General features: G+C 40.8%; 1 protein-coding gene across 2 annotated transcripts in view; it reads right to left on the bottom strand.

Moving 5' to 3' along the window:
- Nucleotides 1-22,483, bottom strand: part of NBAS (NBAS subunit of NRZ tethering complex) — a 1,021,307-nt gene that overhangs the window by 831,413 nt on the left and 167,411 nt on the right. For both annotated transcript variants that reach the window (XM_089671087.1, XM_089671086.1), the window contains exons 15-18: nt 18,055-18,312; nt 16,987-17,112; nt 8,587-8,738; nt 1,912-2,049 (exon numbers count right to left, since the gene is read on the bottom strand). In XM_089671087.1, coding sequence (XP_089527213.1) covers nt 1,912-2,049; nt 8,587-8,738; nt 16,987-17,112; nt 18,055-18,312 — 674 coding nt within the window. The remainder of the gene's footprint in view (nt 1-1,911; nt 2,050-8,586; nt 8,739-16,986; nt 17,113-18,054; nt 18,313-22,483) is intronic.

The raw sequence follows: 22,483 nt of genomic DNA on the forward strand, positions 1-22,483 counted from the left end.
GGGTCCCAGCCGGTGATTACTTACCAGCGCCTGCTGATTGCCGAGGATCTCCAACAGGGAGAACTGTTTGTAAACAAAAGAGTTCTCCTCCCTGTCATCTCCTGCACACTGCTTTTCATGCCTGTGCACAGCACAACCATACAAAGCAATGTGCTTATAGTGAAGCACAAACACATGGCCCCATAGTAAAACACACCCAGCACACAGTTAACCCTTTCATCACCCCTCATGTTAACCCCTTCATGCCCAGTGCCATTAGTACAGTGTTAGTGATTTTTATTAGCACTGATCACTGTTATTGGTGTCACTGGGAATGTCAGTGACACCAAGTCAGTTCCCCCTCAGTGTCAGAATCGACACAATTCTAACATTTTTGGCTCTATACAACACCACGATGGATATGAAATGAAACAAAACAAACAAGATGTGCTTTAATTGCAGACTATCAGCTTTAATTTGAGGGTATTTACATCCAAATCAGGTGAATGGTGTAGGAATTACAACAGTTTGCATATGTGCCTCCCGCTTGTTAAGGGACCAAAAGTAATGGGACAGAATAATAATCATAAATCAAACTTTCACTTTTTAATACTTGGTTGCAAATCCTTTGCAGTCAATTACAGCCTGAAGTCTGGAATGCATAGACATCACCAGACGCTGGGTTTCATCCCTGGTGATGCTCTGCCAGGCCTCTACTGCAACTGTCTTCAGTTCCTGCTTGTTCTTGGGGCATTTTCCCTTCAGTTTTGTCTTCAGCAAGTGAAATGCATTGCTCAATCGGATTCAGGTCAGGTGATTGACTTGGCCATTGCATAACATTCCACTTCTTTTCATTAAAAAAACTCTTTGGTTGCTTTTGCAGTATGCTTTGGGTCATTGTCCATCTGCACTGTGAAGCGGCGTCCAATGAGTTCTGAAGCATTTGGCTGAATATGAGCAGATAATATTGCCCGAAACACTTCAGAATTCATCCTGCTGCTTTTCTCAGAGTCACATCATCAATAAATACAAGAGAACCAGTTCCATTGGCAGCCATACATGCCCACGCCATGACACTACCACCACCATGCTTCACTGATGAGGTGGTATGCTTAGGATCATGAGCAGTTCCTTTCCTTCTCCATACTCTTCTCTTCCCATCACTCTGGTACAAGTTGATCTTGGTCTCATCTGTCCATAGAATGTTGTTCCAGAACTGTGAAGGCTTTTTTAGATGTCGTTTGGCAAACTCTAATCTGGCCTTCCTGTTTTTGAGGCTCACCAATGGTTTACATCTTGTGGTGAACCCTCTGTATTCACTCTGGTGAACTCTTCTCTTGATTGTTGACTTTGACACACATACACCTACCTCCTGGAGAGTGTTCTTGATCTGGCCAACTGTTGTGAAGGGTGTTTTCTTCACCAGGGAAAGAATTCATCGGTCATCTATCACAGTTGTTTTCCATGGTCTTCTGGGTCTCTTGGTGTTCCTGAGCTCACTGATGCGTTCCTTTTTTTAAGAATGTTCCAAACAGTTGTTTTGGCCACGCCTAATGTTTTTGCTATCTCTCTGATGGGTTTGTTTTGTTTTTTCAGCCTAATGATGGCTTGCTTCACTGATAGTGACAGCTCTTTGGATCTCATCTTGAGAGTTGACAGCAACAGATTCCAAATGCAAATAGCACACTTGAAATGAACTCTGGACCTTTTATCTGCTCATTGTAATTGGGATAATGACAGAATAACACACACTGTGTTGTGTGGAACAGCTGAGAAGCCATCTTGTTCATTTCATTTCAAATCCATTGTGGTGGTGTATAGAGCCAAAAATGTTAGAATTGTGTCGATGTCCCAATATTTATGGACCTAACTGTATATTAACTGAAAATGCCCAGTGTTTGTATTAGCAATAAAAAAAACTAGTGCACTCACTTCTCAAAGTCTACCAGCTGAAGAAGGCCTTTCCTCCTCTGGTTTTCTATCTCTTTTCTGTGTTCTGCTTCTTCTTCCGGAGAAAGGAAGTCTTCATATGCAACATCATCAATGTCAATGTCTCCTGGCATAATGAATCTGAGAAAAAGAGAAAAACACCAGTCATAAGAATTAAAAACAAAGGGCACACTAATGCACAGGACAGTGCATTATGCCACTTTAAAAGAGAAAGCAGGTCAGAGAGTGTATGCTTTCACACTCTCTCTTTCTCTCCTTGATCCTGTAGTGAGTCATACAGAATAGGAAGCAAAGGGATACAGTTACTTCTCTGACATATTTGGGGTAATGTGTTCTATAAACATGTTAATTTTTCAGCAAGGCACTTAAAGTGGAACTAAAGCTTGACTGTCACAAACTGAGAACAGGCAGGCTTTAAATTGCAACAGAGACGTGCAATGCCTCTTTTGCAATAAAATACACCTCACATTGCACTGCATGCACTATCCTTGTGTGCCGGGATGCGCAGGAGTGATGTCATCCAATGCCACCCAATGAAGACAATTAAAATATTGGCACCTGTAAGAAGATGCCGGTGAGGAACAGGGACCATTGTATACAAGGTAATTTTTGCAATTTTATTACCTTATGTTTTAGGCAAGGACATTTCCACTTTTTCAGAAGATACATTACAAAGAGATAGTTTTAGCCCTTTGTTAGATGGAAAACATACATATATAAGTTAGAAAAGTCCCTGGCAATATTAGCCGCACCCAACTGCAATCCCATTCATTTAAAAACTTTTATTCCCCTTTAAAATTCTCTTTCATAGCTGTAAGTCTGACTTCTGGAGCAAAGAGTCTTGCAGCAAAGAGGCAGTTGGCTCCTGCACTTAGACACAGGCTATCTCCACTAAAGAGCAGCTGCATATATTATGTATTAAAACCCACACTTTAAGTGGTTATCAAAAAGCAACAGGGGAGCGGAGGAGGCACTGAGACGGCATTGGGAAAGTGCCCGCTGTAATGATAATACATTGCTCCGAATCAAAGCGCTCAAGAGACTGTATATTATTACACAACATTTTACTGAAGTGTGCTAATTACCATAACCATCAGATAGGAAAAGGATAATTAGAATGGGCAAGATTGAAGATTGGTAAATGAATTTACGCATGCATTAACATGTTAAGGAATAAGGCACTTCAGAGAGCTGTCTTAAGCTAGAGATCATTAATCAGAGGATAGGATGCGCGAGTCAACTGTTGCCATTTGTGTACGGATATGCAAATGTGAAAGCGACACCGGCAGCCAAAAGTTCTGCTGTTATCTCTGGAGAGGTGTCACTTGTGGTACAAGGCGTGCTTGAAAAATGAAAACATACTCAAGCTTTGTTATTTAAAATCTCTAGCTTATCACAGACTGAAATGAAAGACTCATGTTGTGCTCATGTTCTGGCATTCACAAAGTGCTAAAGGGGTAGTCTTTTTAAAGAATATTTTAGATATAAAAACGCAAAACACAGTAGCAATCGTCCCTATCAAAGTGTTCTAATGTTTTATTTATATGATGTTTTTATTTCTAGTTTTTAATTAACCACTGCAATACCGGGCACTTTTACCCCCTTCCTGCCCAGACCAATTTTCAGCTTTAGCTGGAATGACCATATTTGCCTTCTTTCCTTGCTCATGTTCTTATTTAACTACAAGCAACTAGACTGGGTATGTCTGATCTAAAGCAAAAGGCTATCTGCAGTGTCAAATGATGTGAAACACCCACAATAATCTTTGCAGCTAAGGTTCTAACCTTTAGAAGCCAAACTGGGATAACAACTACTTCATATTTGTTACATGTTCCCATTCACATAGTATAAATTAAATAAATAAATAAAAATTGCTGCTTACATTTTCATTTTCTCTTTTCTGAAACCTTAAAAAACTGAAGTTTTACCGTTGCTATGTAATGTTAAGAAGGGAGCTGTGGTGTTATGTTTACCATAATGAAACCTGTCTACACTGTGTAGAAAAATATCATTATCAGTTGTAAACTTAATATGAACACTGTCCTAATAAAGGGTTAAAAGATATCAAGGCTTGGGTGGTATTAGGTATATTAATGAGGGGTAACTGAGTCTGTTCCCACTTTGCCCCCCCCCCTCCAATTGAACTTTGAAAGTGTTCAGAGTAGCTTGCAGTCTGCCCAAAGGCCTGCTTCAAAAAAAGAAATAAGAAGAGTAAGAAATATTTCTATAATAAATTATTTTTGATATGCTGTGTTATAGGGAACATACAATGGTCATAAAATAATGAACAAAAAATTCAGCGCTCACATGATATGGAATGGGATGGTGACATAGGGCACAATGGAAGGAAAATAGGGAACTGACTGAGCACAGAAATTGATGAGGAGTCACTGGGTGGAATGGTCCATAGGAAGGACAATAGGAAGAGGAGGCAGACCACGGAGCTAAAGCACCTGGATGGGAGACGGCAAGTCTCGTCAGGGATGGTGGAGATCCTATGAGACCGAAGAGGTGGCAGGGTGAACTCAGTGGGTGCATCCTGGGGTGGATGATGGAAGAAGGGATGGACCGGAAGGCAAACGCCTGGGAAGGGACTGGCAGCTCCTCATCAAGGATGTGAGGAATCCCTCAACGATATGCAGAAGAAAAGGAGGGCGCCAGGTCAGGAGGAGTAAATTCAATAAACAAGGTAAAACAGAAGACTTCTATCTGGGATTCCTGTAGTCGGCATGTGGAGTGGAAGCACCAGCAGAGGAGCGGGATGGTAGTGCAATCAGGTGAATGGAACAGTGACGGCCGTGGGACCATGCAGGGAGCCGCTTGTAACTCGGTGTTCAAAGTTCCCACCCGGCAGGGAGGATGACAGGTGCCGTGACAGGTGGAAACAGAGGAAAGAAGGCGCCAGATGAGAATAAGGTAAAAATAGTAATGGCTTTAATGCAGAATACTTACATGTAAACAACCTCCAAATCGGCATGGGGAAATGAAGAACAGGCAGAGGAGCAGGATCGTGGTCAGGGGGGGGGGGGGGGGGCGCCCACCGGCCATTCACGGCATCTGTTTACCCCTCCACCGCTTGGCGGGAATTTTGAACGGTCACCGCTGAACCAGAGAGCGGCTCTCTGCTTGGTCCCGCTGCCCTCGCTGATCCATCCACCTGAGTGATCACAATCCTGCTCCTCTGCCTGTTCTTCATTTCCCCATGCCGATTTGGAGGTTTTTTACATGTAAGTCTTCTGCATTAAAGCCAGTATTGTTTTTACCTTATTCTCATCTGGCGCCTCCTTTCCTCTGCTTCCACCTGTCATCCTCCCTGCTGGGCGGGAACTTAAAACACACATCACCGAGTTACATCACCTTCACCTTTCCATCCACCTGATTGCACTACCATCCGGCTCCTCTGCTGGTCCTTCCACTCCACATGCCGACTAGAGGAATCCCAGATGTAAGTCTTCTGTTTTACCTTGTTCACTGAATTTCCTCCTCCTGACCTGGCGCCCTCCTTTTCTATTACATGTGTTATTGGGAACACCTAGCAATAAATATTAGGGTCTTCTCAAATCTGACTGCAAAAAAGAAACTAAACTTTAAAGCATTCTTTGCATTAAGGTAAAAAGCCTTCAGTATACAGTCCCCCTCCTTACTTATACCTACCTATGCCTGATTCAGCCATGTGCAAGTGAGCAGAGGCTCTCTTTACTCTTTCCCTCCTCATTGGCTCATTCACAGACAATGAGGAGGGAGCGGGGCTGAAGCTGTGCTTTGTGAATACCTCACAACTTTCTGAGATGCGAATAAGGGACACCTATAAGCAAAAGAACAGTCATGGCAAAAAATATTGGCACTCCACTTTTTTGTCATACCAATACAAACAAAAGAAATAAACATGAGAATGCCTAAACATTTGTAATTGCAACAATTTTCTGGGCAAAGTGGTACATTATCTGACAGAAATGCAGAGGTGCCAATATTTTTGGCCATGACCATATGTATTCATAGGACACACCCCCTGCCACACCCCTTCCAAGGAAAATTAATATGCAAAAAAAGTATTGGTTAAACCTGCAAGTTCTTCTTTACCACTGCTATTCCTCTATATTGGCTTTTGAAATGTACAAATGCAACAAATTAGAAAGTGGATGAAAGGTTTAACACTGCAAAACACTTTTTGATAAATTGTGCATTTTATATACAGCATACACAACTACATAGATTATAGACTATATGTGACCAAAATGAGGGACACATGGGGAGGAAAGAGGGACAGTCCCTTGAAATCAGGGACAGTTGGGAGCTACGGCTTTGTGTGTTTATGGACACACAGCACCAGCTGAAGCCAACAAGTGGCTTGCTATGAGGGCACTCAGAGGGGGAGAGGAGCCAGGAGCACTGGCGGGGGACCCAAGAAGAAGAGGATTGCGGTTGTTCTATGCAAAACCATTGCACAGAGCAGCTAATTATGACGTGTTTGGGTTTTTGTCTTTTTGAAATGTGAACATTTACACTTTAATATTCCATTTGAAAAGTGTGCACTCCTAGTTTTGTGACCACAATGCCATTGACAAGTACAGATGTCAGACTAGGGATCAGAAATCAAACAGCGCAGTCCCTGATTATGTGATCAATATGCCAGCCAATTATGGTGATCACTGAAGTTTGTTTAAAACTACTGACATTTTGAAAGAGAAAACATTTTCAACCATGAGAGGAGGTCTACTTTGTTTATTAACACATAAATGGTTATTTCTTAACCTACATACTATCCCAGATTTTGCAGTCTATAAAATAATGTGCACCTAAAGTACACAGTCTTAAAGCTGAATTCCAGATAGATTAAAAAAATACACAAATTATTGTAGCTGTGTATTCATTATTACAGAACTAAATTATTTTTTTTTCTTTAAATTAAGGCAGTGTAAACACTTGAATTTGACCTGGTGTTAGACTTTTGTAGTTCATGTAGAGCAGAGCTCAGACTGAGGGAGAGAGAAACAGCAATAGGAGCCAGTCAGTTGTACTGAAGTGTGTGGTGCATGCTGATAAGTGGAAAGAGCAGAGTTACAAAGAAATTAGCTCATTAGTCTGCTGTTGCTTCTTTCTCTGTCCAGTTACAAGCTAGAGGAGGGACAAGACCTGTGTTACTGAGCTGCAGCAAAGAAAAAAAAAAGTCTTATTCTCTGCCGGACAGGGTTGTACTTTGTAAATCACAGGACTGGACGGACAAAAATACAAACCCTTTGGCATGTAAAACAGCTCAATATACACCAGACAACCATGACTTTATGGCCACCCACCTAATATTGAGAATGTCCCACTTTAGCCACCATATCAGAACTGACTTGTTGAGGCAGAGACACCAATAGACCTCTGAAGGTATGCTGTGGTATCTGGCAGTAAGCTGTCAGTAGCCCTTAAATCCTGTAAGTTGCAAGGTGGGGCCTCCATGAATCAGACTTGTTTTTCCAGCACATTCCACAGATGTTCAATTGGATTGAGATCTGGAAAATGTGGAGGCCAAGTCAACATCTCTAACGTGTTGTGTTCCTCAAACCATTCTTGAACCATTTTTGCAGTTAGCACATTAGCCTGCTGACATAGGCCATTGCTTTCAGGAAATATAAGTTCCACGGAAGAGTGTACTTTGTCAGCAACAATGTTTAGGTAGGTGGTACGGGTCAAGTAACATCCACACCAATGGCAGGACCCAAGGTTTCCAAGCAGAACATTGCCCAAAGTATCACACTGACTCCTCTGGCTTTCCTTCTTCCCATACTGCATCTTGGCGCCATCTCTTCCCCAGGTAAGCACCAAACACACACCCAGCAATCCACATGATGCAAAAGTCAACATGATTCATCAGACCAGGACACATTCTTCCATTGCTCCATGTTCCAGTTCTGAAGTTCATGTGCCCATTGTAGACACTTTTGGCTGTGGACATGGATCAGCATGAGCACCCTGACTGGTCTCTTATGCAGCTCCATACACATCATACTGTCATGCTCATTTTTTTCTGCTTTCAACACATCAACTTCAGGGACAACATCTTTAATTGATGCCTAATATATCCGACCAACTTTCAGATGCCATTGCAACAAGAAAATCAGTGTTATTCACTTAACCTGTCAGTGGTAATAAAGTCATTGCTGATCAGTGTATGTATTTCATCTGTGTGCTTAGCTGCTTGCCTATTCAGTGTTAAAACTGATAATTTAATGCTATGTTCCTGTAACCCTAAAATTAATGGGTTATTTTCTGTATTTATTCAGCACCAACAAACAAGACAGTGGTGTACACAAAACTGTTCACAGAGGTTCCTATCCTCCAAATAACCCTTCATTCGAAAAGACCCACCTCACTTATACAATCACACACAGACACTCTTAAGACCAGTTCAATCAAAGTCTGGTTAATGTTTTTTTTTTTTTTTTTTTTGCCCAAAGAGAAATCACTGAAAGAACATGCTAAATCTATATAGACAGTGTTGGACAAGTGACTGGACAATGGCACAAAGTAAGCATGCTAATCACTGAGCCACCATCACCATACTGCCAGTTATCATGTTATTTAAGTTTTTGAGAGGAAGTTTGCTCTGAGTTTCCAATTTCTTCACATGTGTATACACTGAAAAATGCAACAAAATGAAACCTTAGATACCTTCCGCCATCTTCCCCTTTTCCAATAGCAATCATGGCCTCCAGATCTGTTCCCTTCAAACCAAACATTAGCAGTTCCTTGGCGGCATCCACGTTTTCTGGAACCCGTTCAAGACATTCGTGTAGAACCCAGGACCGCTTTTTAATCTTACTCTGGAATAAAAACAAAAAAGGTGAACCTTCAGCAATGAACTGCTGTGAAAGTGCAGTTGCACTGACCTGTACCCAGCTCTCATGCTTACACTCACCTTTGCCCAACTCACTGGCTGCACTCATCAGAATCCAATTCACAAGTCAGAGCTAACCAGTGCTTACATGCCTGAGCTCACTTGAGTCCAGCTCATGAGCCTGAGCTCAGTTGTGTCCAGGTCACAAACCTGTACTCATCTGTACTTAGCTCATTAGCCTGCATTTACATAAGCCCAGCTCACTGCCTGCAGCCACCAGTGCCTAGCTTTCTAGTCTGCACTCACACATGACCAGTTACCTGCCTTGCACCCACCTGTGTCCATTTCACAAGACTGCATTCTCTTGTGCTCCGCTCACAGCTCAATAGAATGCATTCACCCATGCCAAGCTCACTAGCCCAAACTCACCGACATTTACCTGTTTGGCCTGAACTTGTTCCCAACCCTCTAGCCTGTGCTCTGCTAGCAAGCCTGCACTCAACTATGCTCAGTTCACAAGTCTACACCCGTCTATGCTCCCCTTAAAAAATGGCACTCACCTGTGCTTAGCTTAAAAAAACTGCACTTACCTATGCTCAATTTAAAGAAAAGTGCACCTTTTAGACAAAAATAATAAATGCACATTTTTTTTGCAGAAAAAAAAATGTGCATTTGTTATTTTTGTCTACAGGAACCTGGAAATCATTGCATCAGTGATCAGTAGATCGCTGATGCCATGCAGGTCTCCTGTAGATCTGCCAGAATGTCTTCTTGCCGTACGAGATGTACAGTCAAGCAGATATTCTGACAAGAAGCTTCAATGAACTACCACAGCGCTCCACAGTGCCGTGGTAGTTCACTGAAAACTACAGCCACTAAGGCTGTCGGGACTTGCAGTTCATTCATTCACGGAAGTCCGTGAATGAATGATGTGGCCGTGCGGGGCTCCTCTGTTTTCAAATTTGACAGATAATACGGGGAGAAGTCTCCCTGTACTATCTGTCAGAGGGAGGGGGATGGCGGGTGGCAGCTGCAGCTATGGGAACATGTTGCATGTTCCACCCAAAAAGCAGGTGGAACATGTAAAATAATCCCAAAGGTGAACTTATCCTTTAAAACCTTGCACTCACCTATGCTCAATCCAAATGCCTGAACTGACTTCTGCTTATCTTCAAAGGCTACATTCACCTGTTTGTAGCTTAAAGGATAAGTTCACCTGTCATCTTTTAAAAAAAAATAATAAATGTAAATTTTTTGCATGTAAAAAAAATGTGCATTTACTATTTTTTTTTGCTAAGGAGCAATCTCAGGCTCCTGCAGACTGTCAGCATAGCTGTCTGCCCCTGCCTCATACAGGTAGGCAGTTACCTGAGAGCAGGAAGATCAATGAATTACCAGAGCGCTCGCCAGCACCCTTGTAGTTCAATATGAACTACAAGCCACCAGCCACAATGGCTGACAGTACTTGAAGCCATTCATTCACTGTCACAGGCAGAGGGGATCAGGTGGAAGAGGCTGCAGCTGCTGGAACATGTTACAAGTTCCACCCTAAAAATGAGTGTATCATGTTCTGAAGATGAACTTATCCTTTAAAAGCCTACACTCACTGTGCCTTGCTGACAAGTCTGCCCTCACCTGTGCTCAGCTCACATGCAATTACCTATATATACCTAGGAGTATAAGTCTTTGTTCATTACATATGAAGGCACTGCTTTCTGACTGTGCTTGCTGATCCTCTTATCTTTCTGAAAGTCTACCAGACGGGATAATCAAGTCACTAAACTATAATACACGTCATTTACAAATGCAATAATTATTTTCAGCACTGTGATAGCTATTTTCAGCTGTTCCTGTCAAAGTAAATGATTGTTATGGTAAATGACAATCATTATATGTTAAAGAATTGAGCCTAATGTCTGCTTGATTAAAATCAAGAGATGCCAGACAGTCTTTAATGATGTGAAACACCCACAATGTTTCCTCTACGTAAAGACTATGATCTTACTAATGCAGGCTTTGGGAGCAGAATTTGTTTTATTCACTGCAAAAAAAGGTATTTTTCAAAAAAAAAAAAAAAAAATAGGCTAATGCTGATGTGGCACTATGGATTAATGTGAAGATTGAATTTTAGATTTAGGTCCATTTTAAATGTCTCTGATGCAGTTTATGTGTTAGCGAATATGGGTCTTTAACACAAATGGCTGCTTCAGCTGTATACGACAATCGCATCTAGAGACAACAACAAAACACTACAAAATTCTGGCTCTCCACAACTGAAAGACCTTCTGGTTGATTAATATGAATGACATGCCTCTATAAAATGCACAGACCATATGCCTCAGCCCCCGTGGCTGCACAGCGCGGTGGGGGTTAAAAACACTTGATAACACTAATCTATTCTTTATGCAGAAAATTTGTAAACCTATTATTTCTTCCTGGTTGATTTGTATAAGCTAATTATGCTGCCATCATTAGCCTGTTATAAATAGGTAGAAAGATAATCATAAAGAAAAAATGAATACATTTGCTGAAATTAATTCTGCACAAGGTCAGAAAAAATGTACCTAAGCATCGTAAAAATTTAAATAATAGGTAGGAAACAAAATTAAATGATAATAATATTGTGCAGGGGTGTTTTGCACTTTTTTGTTTCAAAAGAGATTATCAAAACAATCAAAGTTTGCAAGGAAGTACAGCTACACTCAACATGTCATTGAAATAATTAGGCTCTTTTGTTGAAGCAGTGAATCGGTTACAAAGAAACCCTGCAAATTATCCTAATTTTATGTTTCAGTGAATCCTGAAAATGTATAAATACAGGTGGAAGCATTCCTGTCAGTGTGTATACAGCCTGTTTATGGTTAATGAGGATGCCAGTATTCTTTCAGGCAGATTGGGAGTTCTCAGTGCCAAAAACTTGGTGATGTTGTTTAATTTTGTGATCTTTTTTTGGAACTGATAGATTTAAAACTGGTATAAAGTATTTATGTTGTGGAAGAGGTTAACTTAATATTCCTGTAACTGGTCAGGGATGAACTGATCTCCCAAACGAGGTTCTCCATAGTTCAGAAATGAAATCCCTTGGGAAAGCCCTCAGCGCAGCACCAGTGCAGTGTCTCCTCTTGTGTCACTCAGCTAAAATAAGAGATATCAGTGAATTTTTGTATTTTGTCTGTAGGGTGAAATTCTTTCCCTGAAAATGTATATTATATAGGGCGCGCTTGTTGGAGCCCAACCTCTGTAGCTGTAGAATAAAGGTGCCAGATGGATATCAAGGATGGATGGATGGAAGCAGTAACACTGAGGCAGTGAGGTCTGAAGAAGGAGCCTATTGAGCATGCTCCAAAATGCATTGCTGCCCCCTTCACCTCCTACATCTGACTCTGCTCTCCTAGCTTCATTTTGATGCACAGGCACATCCTGGACTTTTCTTCCTGATCCTATAGACAGAGTTTGCTGCTGGATAGCTGGATGTCCCACCTGGATCTAATTACCAGACGATGAGTCTTTTTAACTATTTATCTTGTAAGTGCAATTTATGCATTGTTTACTAAATAAATTGTCAATACTGCACTTAGAGGCGCATTCCTCTCTTTTTCTTGAAATTCTTTCCCTTTCTTTCTATTGACCATTAATACAAGAGACAGTCTTCCTCTCACTGACCATCAATGTAAGGGGTATTATTCATCCCACTGACCATCAATGTAATGTGCATTATTCATCCCACTGTCCATCAATGTAAGAGGCATTATTCATCCCACTGACCATCAATGAAAGGGGCATTCTTCTTCCACTGACCATCAATACTAGGGGCATTCTTCTTCCACTGACCATCAATGCTAGGGACATTCTTCTTCCACTGACCATCAATGCTAGGGGCATTCTTCTTCCACTGACCATCAATGCTAGGGACATTCTTCTTCCACTGACCATCAATGTAAAGGGCATTCTTCCCACTGACCATCAATGTAAGGGGCATTCTTCTTTTCATTGACCATCCATGTAAGGTGCATTTTATATCCCACTGACCATCAATGTAAGGGGCATTATTCATCCCACTAACCATCAACGTGAGGGGCATTCTTCGGTATTCTTCTTCCACTGATCATCAACGTAAGGGGCATTCTTCTTCTTACTGACCATCCATGTAAGGTGCATTATATATCCCACTGACCATCAATGTAAGGGGCATTATTCATCCCACTGACCATCAACGTGAGGGGCATTCTTCGGCATTCTTCTTCCACTGACCATCAACGTAAGGGGCATTCTTCTTCCACTGATCATCAACGTAAGGGGCATTCATCTTCCACTGACCATCAACGTAAGGGGCATTCTTCTTCCACTGACCCTCAACGTAAGGGGCATTCTTCTTCCACTGACCCTCAACGTAAGGGGCATTCTTCTTCCACTGACCATCAACATAAGGGGCATTCTTCTTCCACTGACCCTCAATGTAAGGGGCATTCTTCTTCCACTGACCATCAACGTAAGGGGAATTCTTCTTTCACTGATCCTCAACATAAGGGGCATTCTTCTTCCACTTACCATCACTCTAAGGGGCATTCTTCTTCCAATGACCATCAATGTAAGGGGCATTCTTCATCCCACTGACCATCAATGTGGGGGGCATTCTTCTTCCACTGACCATAAATGTAAGGGGCATTCTTCTTCCACTGACCATCAATGTGGGGGGCATTCCTCTTACACTGACCATCAATGTTAGGGGCATTCCTCTTACACTGACCATCAATGTGAGGGGCATTCCTCTACCACTGACCATCAACGTGAGGGGCATTCCTCTTCCACTGACCATCAATGTGAGGGGTATTCCTCTTCTACTGACCATCAATGTAAGGAGCACTTCATCTTCCACTGACGATCAATGATAGGGGCACTTCATCTTCCACTGATCATCAATGTTAGGGGCATTCTTCTTCCACTGACCATCAATGTGAGGGGCATTCCTCTTCCACTGACCATCAATGTGAGGGGTATTACTCTACCACTGACCATCAATGTTAGGGGCATTCCTCTACCACTGACCATCAATGTGAGCGGCATTCCTCTACCACTGACCATCAATGTGAGGGGCATTCCTCTACCACTGACCATCAATTCTAAAGGGCATTCTTCTCCTCACTGCCCATCCATGTAAGGTGCATTATTTATCCCACTGACCATCAATGTAAGGGGCATTTTGCATTTCACTGACCATCAATGTAAAGGGCATTATTCGCCCCACTGACCATCAATGTAAGGGGCATTATTCATCCCACTGACCATTAATGCAAAGGCATTATTCTTCCCGCTGACCATCAATGTAAGGAGCATTTTTCTTCCTACTGACCATCAAAGTAAGAGTTATTTTTTCCTTCCGCTCACCACCAACATAAGGGACATTCTTCCCGCTAACCATCAAAAAGGAGTATTCTTTGACTGACCACTAATGTAAGGAGAATTCTCCCTCTCACTCACCACCAAGATAAGAAGCATTCTTCCCACTGACCAGTAATGTAAGGGGCATTCTTCATCACACTAACCACCAATGTAAAGGGCATTCTTCCCACTGACCATAAATGTAGGTGGAATTCACCTTCTCACTAACCACTATTGTAAGGGGCATTCTTCCTCTCACTAACCACCATTGAAAGGGGCATTCTTCCTCCCACGAACCACCATTGTAAGATGCATTCTTCCTCCCACTCACCACCAACATAAGGGATATTCTTCAAACAGACCACAAATGTAAGGGTCATTCTTTGTCCCACTAACTACCACTGTAAGGGGCATGCTTCCTCTCACTCACCATGAACATAAGGGGCATTCTTTCCACTTACCACCAATGTAAATGGAATTCTCCCTCCTACTAACCACCAACATAAGGGGCCATTCTTCCTCTCACTGACGGTAAATGTAAAGAGTATTCTTCCTCCCACTCATTAACAATTGAAGAGGGTGTTTATCCCAATGACCACTAAAGGAAGGAGGCACAACATTGCAGACCACCAACCTAAGCATTGTACTAAAAGACATAGGAATTGGTATCATCACAGTACAAGGCCTGTACAAGTGTTCATGGTATAATTTAGAGATAGGGGTTGCACAAGTTTCTGATTTTTGTTATTTGACTATAAAATGGTTAACAACATTTTTTTTTTTTAAAGTGGCATTTGAAACCCATCCTTAAGGCTAGTGGGAATAGCGGGAACAGTGAAAGGAATAAACAAGAGTAAACACTGAGACGTATACCTATACTTATGAAGAAATTATCATGGTGGTTAAGGTTGAGGCAGCCATGCAGAAACTGAACAAGAGAGTCTCAGGAGTTGGCAACTGTACTACCTGAGATGTTAAGATCTCACAGAGATTTGGACTTTGCTCTACCAAAAATAGCAACAGCCAAGTTCACACATCACATTTTATAACCGCCATCAGGGAATCAATGACATATAGCACAATCTTCTTAAAGTGAGTAGGAGCATTAGAGTTAGAGTAAAGGTTCCTCCAGTGGGGAATCCACCTCTATTTGATCAAGATAAAGTGTAAAGCTTCAATGACCTGGTATTTCAGCCTGCGCCTAGTTCACCCGAGATGCCAGAAGATTAAAATCGCTCTATTCTCAGCTGCCACTGCAATTCTATTTCCAACACATTATTATACAGGATTTATATAGCGCCAACAGTTTGCTCAGCGCTTTACAATATAACGGGAGACAATACAGCAACAATACAGTTCAATACAAGAGGGATAGGAGGGCCCTGCTCCTTGGAGCTTACAATCTAGGAGACAACACATAATTCTATTTATTGAAAGGTTCATGCTACCGAAAAGAAAACAAAAAAAAGACATTTTAATATATAATTGGATTTTATAGAGAAAGTTTCCTCCTAGGCAACTTTCATTAGAACAAGTGTCCCCATGGAAACTTTCCCCCTTTACTCTTGTTCCAAGGACAACTCAAAATGTTAATTTTACTTCAAATTCAAATACCTGGCAGAGATTCCAGCCCTTCTCTGTCCAAAATGAAAAACAAAAATAGCTTTAGAGTTACTTTTGCCCCAGCTTTGTTAAAGTATATATGAGGAACAAAGTGAACAGCTCACAGCCATCTGAAAAAAAACCCCAACAACATATAACTGCATAGGTTTCCTCCAGGTACTCTGGTTTCCTTCCACACTCCAAAGACATGTGGTAGGTTAATTGGCTCCTATCTAATTGGTCCTAGTATGTGTTAAAAATGGGAGTAGAAAGTAAGCTAGTTGAGGGCAGGGACTGATGTGAATGAACAATATACTATGCATGTAAAGAGCTGAGTAAATTGATGGAGCTATATAAATTCCTGCAATAAATAAATAATAATCCTGATAGGGGTGTTAGGAGTACAGCACTATGTGTACAGCACTTTAATATACTAAACAAGCCTAAAACCCTCAATTCAGTATGACCCCAGAAGTAAACTCCTATGCAAGTTGCAGACACTCCAGCAAATGAGAAGCAAAATACAATAGCAGTCTTAAATCTAATGAGATTATTATTCACACAGCAACTAATGAAAGAATGGACCAGCATTAATGTATTCAAATGTGATTACCCATCTCAACACAATTAGAAAATATATTTATATAATTATGATGAACTGGCTCTATCTAAAAGCATTTGTGTCAGCATTTACACTGCAGCATGTGTTTGTGGGAATATTTCAACAAGTATGAAAATGAGAAGCACAAAGCAAGCAACAAAGTGACAGCACACTGGGGTTGATTTACTAAATGAGTAAAGACTGTTCTCTTTGCAAAGTGAATGATAGTAAATAAACGGATGAGTCCTCTTTAAATACCCACTTTAAAAAAGGTGTTGTTTTTGTCATTTAGGCTGCTCAGAGCATGAGTCAAGTTATGTTAATGACATTTCTGCTAGTCTCTACTGAATTTATACTCTCTGCTGAGTGTTAGTGACACTCATTGTCAGATAATGTCAGAGTATCAAACGTTCTATGACACCTATTAAGAAACAGAAGAAGAGGAAAGAGGGGCTGTACAGAGGGGTGCCTGGTACATTTTCACAATAGCGTCATTCTAGTATGACACAGCTGTCAGGATACATTTTATGGACAGGGTCATACTGTTATTTATAGATTGTCACCTTTTTGTAAGATTAGAATTCTCTTTCACTGTCTATTCAAAGTTACATTGAAATGTTGAATATTCTGCCTTACAAAACCCTAGACATACCAAGTAGTCCTGAATAGTAGCTATATTAACAGTAGACTTCCTCCATTGTCTCTGGTAGACAAGATCCGTGTCCAGACCATAGGCATGAGCCAAAGACAAAGCTTCTCCATACTCTTCATTATCAATCTACAATGAGATAAATGTTAGCATCAATTAAATGTTTATTATTTCCTGTTCACAATAAATGTAAATTATTGTAGGCATTCTACTTTTGTATGAAAGATATAACAACCTATGTTTTCACCAATATAAAAAAGTAATTCTAACACAGAGACTGGATTATACAAGACCAACGGTCTCCAAACTGCGGCCCTTTGCTTGCCTTTATCCGACCCTTGGGGATTCCTCAAGATTCTTCCCACTGATATAAATGCTGATACATTATATCTTTCACTGACAATAATGATGGGACATTATTTCTTCCACTGACCCCATTGGTGTGGCACTACTATTCTAACTGAGACCAACGATGGGGCACTATTCTTCCCACTGATATAAATGATGGAACATTATTTCCTCCTCTGACCTTAATGATGGGGAACGATTCATCCCAGTGATTCCAATGAAGGGACACTAATCCTCCCACTGATACCAATGATGGGACACAATTCCTCCCATTAACATCAATGATGGAGCATTATTCCTTCCTCTAACACCACCGAGAGGGCATTATTCCTAACACTGACCACAAACATTTTTCTTTACTCCCACTCACCACAATCCAGTCCCCCCTAAAATGTCGGAAGGACAGAAAACTGTCCCTTTGTTTAAAAAGACTGTAGACACCTGAACTAGACTTATTCTAATAGATATGATTCCTAATGCTGTGAAGGACCTCAAAGATGACAAATAGAGCTATTGTTTTACCAGAAACATGTGATCATACATGGCCAAATAAATAAAAACACCACTAAAGTTAAAATGTTGATGGTCACCAACACAAATAATGATAAATTCCACAATGATAGCATTACAAATCAAGGCAGATTTGCTGCACCTCATAAAGTCATTAAAGGAAACTTGTCCCATGTTAATTTGGAAGTTCTTGTTTACAGTAAGAAATCTCACCTTTCTTTGGTAGAGTTCCTCTGGAGTCGTTGACCTCAGACTCACAAGGCGGTAGGTTTTAGTGATCGTGCGAGGACGTTTGCGAGAGGGGGCAAATCGTTCCATCTCTGTGACAAAGTAAAGCCCTTGTTTTATATAAGCAAAGTATCTGGCTTTAGCAGACATCTCCTCATCGCAGTCAGAATCTTCATCGCCATACTCATCTTCTCCTGTTCTGCTCTCCAAGCGGGACCTTTTAGGGACCAGTTTCACCTCACACTAAAGACAAACACATATTCTATTATACCATAGCTATTGACCACCTCAAAATTAAATAATTATAATGTACATCACTTGGAGTAAGGATCCTTACACGTTACAGATCGAACAGGCAGAAAATTCCTGCCCAAAAGCGCAAGTATGGTCTATTCTTCTAGCTCCCACAATGCTTAACAAAAAAGGGGACGTGTGATTTATGCACATATTTGACATGTAAAATATTAACCAGTAATGCAGATTTTATATACATATATATATATATATATATATAAATATATATATATATATATAAATATATATATATATATATATATATATATATATAAATATAAATATATATATATATATATATATATATATAGATAGATATATAGATATAAATGTAAATGCTGCACTAATTTACTGATATTTATGTGCCTTTGTGAACAGGACTATGCAAAGCAATGCCAACCAACCAAAAAATAAAAATAAAAAACTTTAGTGTGTTTTGGGTTCTAAGTCTAATTTGAACCCATACAGCAATTATGTGATCAATAATAAGGTGGCCCTTTTTAGAAAAAGCTTCACAAAAACCGATTCACCAAATAGGGTGGGGTTCCATAAGGCTATGCACAGTACCAACCAAAAATGTATATAGGTAGCACCAAAGAGGCACTAACCTATAGACCGCAGCCTCACAAGGAAACAAACTGTAGCATATTGTGAAAAAAATGTTTTTTTCACAATATGCTGCAGTTGGTTTCCTTGTGAGGGTGCTGTCTGTAGGTTGGTGTCTCTTTGGCGCTACCTATATACATTTTTGGTTGGCTATGGAAAGCAATGACCTGCCTTCAGATCAGTTTTTAAAAAAAAAAATGAAAAAAACATGGCATTTTGGGTGCCCATGTACAAGAGGCCATATAATCCATAAAGCAGAACAGTGACCAGACTTCATGACTGTCACGAATATTATGCACACTGCAATGCACTTATGAAGATTTGCAGATCTTTCACCAGAATTACCATTTCTCTTTATTGGCCCTGTGGCATATTATAGCTGAACTCAAGGCAGATACAAATACACAGATGAGAGCAGTTCTGTAATTATTATACACCAATAAAAGTATTTTGCACTTAGTGTTCGTACCTGACTATGACTTAGCATCAGCCTCTTGCAATCCCCTATACAGCAGAACTTAAAATTTACACTAGGGTTGTGCTGATACTAAGCATTTGAAAGAGTACTCATAATCATGCAAATGCTCCGATACCTGAAACGGATTCCTTTGCAAAATGAATGGGCTTGAATTGCATGTGATTTTAGTAAGAATGCAATGTGATTCCTGTCCCAATCACATGCAGTTTCCCTGCCGGTGCAGTGATCTTTACAGTGCGATTTGAGCTATGCATGGCTCAGAATCGCACTGCAAAGGTATTGGTTTTAGGTATCAGTACTCATACTCACCAATAACAACTGGTATCGGTGCAAACCCTTACTGAGGTGTACTGTCAAACCAATCAAGACAGTTCCTCCACCAACTGCCCCCCTCTGTGGTCTGTAAACTAACCAAACCTTATCCTCCCTTTACTTCAGCAAGATACAGTATTTCTATTGTATTTATCAACCATTGAACTATGGGGCTTGAAGTGGGACTGGAGTTGGATCTGGAGATTTGGAGATAATCACTAAGACACTGGCATGGTGTGCTATCATTTCTGCTGTAATCTCAACCAGGATACTAGCCGCATTGAGGTTTACATGTCTTACCGATGGTTTAGTAGGTTTCCTCTGGGTATCCAATTTCCTCCCACACTTCAAAGACATACTGGTAGGTTACTTGGTGCTGTCTAAATTGGCCTTTGTATATGTATATGAAATAGGGACCTTAGATTGTGCGCTCCTTGAGGGCGTAGACTGATGTGAATGTAGAATATATGTAATACGTTGCTTTAAAGTGGGAGAAAACTCCCACTGGACACTTGTACCTACAGGTAAGCTTACCTGCAGGTACAAGGAATATCTCCTAAACCTGCACCATTTAGGAGATATTCAGTGTCCCTGCAGCCGGTGATGTCCTCAGCGCATGAGCTCTGACGGAACGGCATACCCATACTGTTCCTTTAGAGCTCTGTGCCACATGAGACTTCCTTGCGCCTGTGCGAGAGTGACATCATCGTGGCTCAATTACCCTGCAGGAAGATTTTTTAAGTTAACTTTACTACCACTTTAATTGACACTATATAAATACCTGATATTTAAACAAATATCTAGTCCAGGTATTCAGACAAAAATCCAAAAATGATTTATAAAATACAGGCAATTGTTTGTAGAAAGCTGGAGCACTAAATAAGCATGTCCCCCCCCCATAGACAAGGGATAACATAACAGACCTGCAAGCTTTCAAAGCACATTGGGCTCTTCCTGAAACAATATGCAACGAGCCTGAAGAAATCCAAACTTTTACTTAAAACAAGTTAGGAGAGAACATTGTGTGTTTGAAAAAAAAAAAAACTGATCAGTTCCTATTGTTTTAAGAAGACAGAAAATGTCTAATTTTCAACATTACACACATACTGGAGACTTCCACCTTGCCCTGTTTATGTTGCAAGGCACAAAAAATATATACTACTGCAGTTACAGCCTACTAAGAATAGTGTGTATAAAATAGAAAAACAGCACAGCATAACCCCCCTTATGTTGCTTATGCCCAACTCTAATAAATAGTATACAAAGTGTCACATGGAAACAATGAATATAACAAGTCTCTTAACCTCTTCACGCTGGCCGAATGCAAATGTGCGGCCTCCCAGCGTCTGGGTCTAGACGCCGAGCAGCCGCACATTTGTGTTCTATTAAAAAAGAACATATGTGCTGAGAGCGTGCGCCCTGTGCGCTTCCAGCACACGTCCGGTACTCACAGAAAGGTCCCGATCTCCCCTTTCGATCGGGACCTTTCCCGATCATGTAACCACCGTGACGACGTGTCACGGCGGTCGCATGACCCTAAACCCTGCCCCACCTCCTGGCTTCTGAAACACTTAAAGGGCCGGCACGAAGGGGTTAAAAAACTTAAAGTGCCATCTGCAAAAATCAAAGTGCTATGTGCAAAACATCTATGCAACAAAAAGTGTCACCGTGCAATAAATATTTAATTCATACACTACTGATACTGGAGGACATCGAATGATGAAATGCATAGGGCGGGGCCTGGATGTGACATCACTACGCAAGGCGGGTTGAGCAGCTGTAGCAGTGACCGGAGACAACCCGATCATTAGTTTGTGCTGTATATACTAGAGTCGGTGCAGACACTTATAAATGTGAGTTTTATGTACTTGGTTTTATGAAATAAAGCAGTTTTAATGGTTTTACAGGGTGCCACTTTATGTTGCATAGATGTTTTGCACATAGCACTTTGATTTTTGCAGATGACACTAAGTTTTTTTAAGAGACCTGTTATATTCATTGTTTGTGCGATAGCATGTGACACTTTGTATAATATTTATTAAAGTTGGGCATAAGCAAAATAAGGGGTGTTTGGTAGCGCCGCTTTTCTTTTATACATATTTATTGCTTTGGAGACCGCCAAACAAAAAATAGCTGCTTCCCTTTTATATTGGAACCCCATTCTTGTTTTAAATCTGTGGCACAGTTCAGGATTTGCTAATTTTTTTGAATTACTAACAATAGTGAATGGTATATCCAAAATAACATGTTCTGTCCTCATATGGTTTTTCCTCTGTTGTTCTATTGAACTATATCATGCAACCACTGTTCTGATTTATGCTTACATTTAGTGGTGGTTTAGCGCCAGTAAAATTTATGTATGTGATTTGGTATCTTCCTCTGTCCTCCACTCCTGTTTAGTGCTAGTTAGTTCAGTCTTAGATAAACCCTCCCTCTTACTTCCATGCACTGTCAGTCAGTGTTGGTTCTTAGGAAAACCATGGTCTTCTTACACTTCACAAAACTGGAAGAACATTCTCTGTACATCACCTATCTGAAGTAAAACTACATTCAAATCAACTTTTGCACCTTATCGAAGAGTTAAACTACCAGACCTCTACAATTAAGCCCATTGTGGGTGACACATGTCAGAGGGGTGTGACCAATGGGCTGGGATTTCAGCTGAAGCCAGTTTTTCATTCACCTTACTTTGGAGTTGAATACAGTGTGCAATGGTACCTGCAT

Source organism: Staurois parvus, unplaced genomic scaffold (genome assembly GCF_062004578.1).
Source record: "Staurois parvus isolate SC_StPar_1 unplaced genomic scaffold, SC_StPar_1.0 ptg000098l, whole genome shotgun sequence".
In the NCBI taxonomy this organism is placed as follows: Eukaryota; Metazoa; Chordata; class Amphibia; order Anura; family Ranidae; genus Staurois; species Staurois parvus.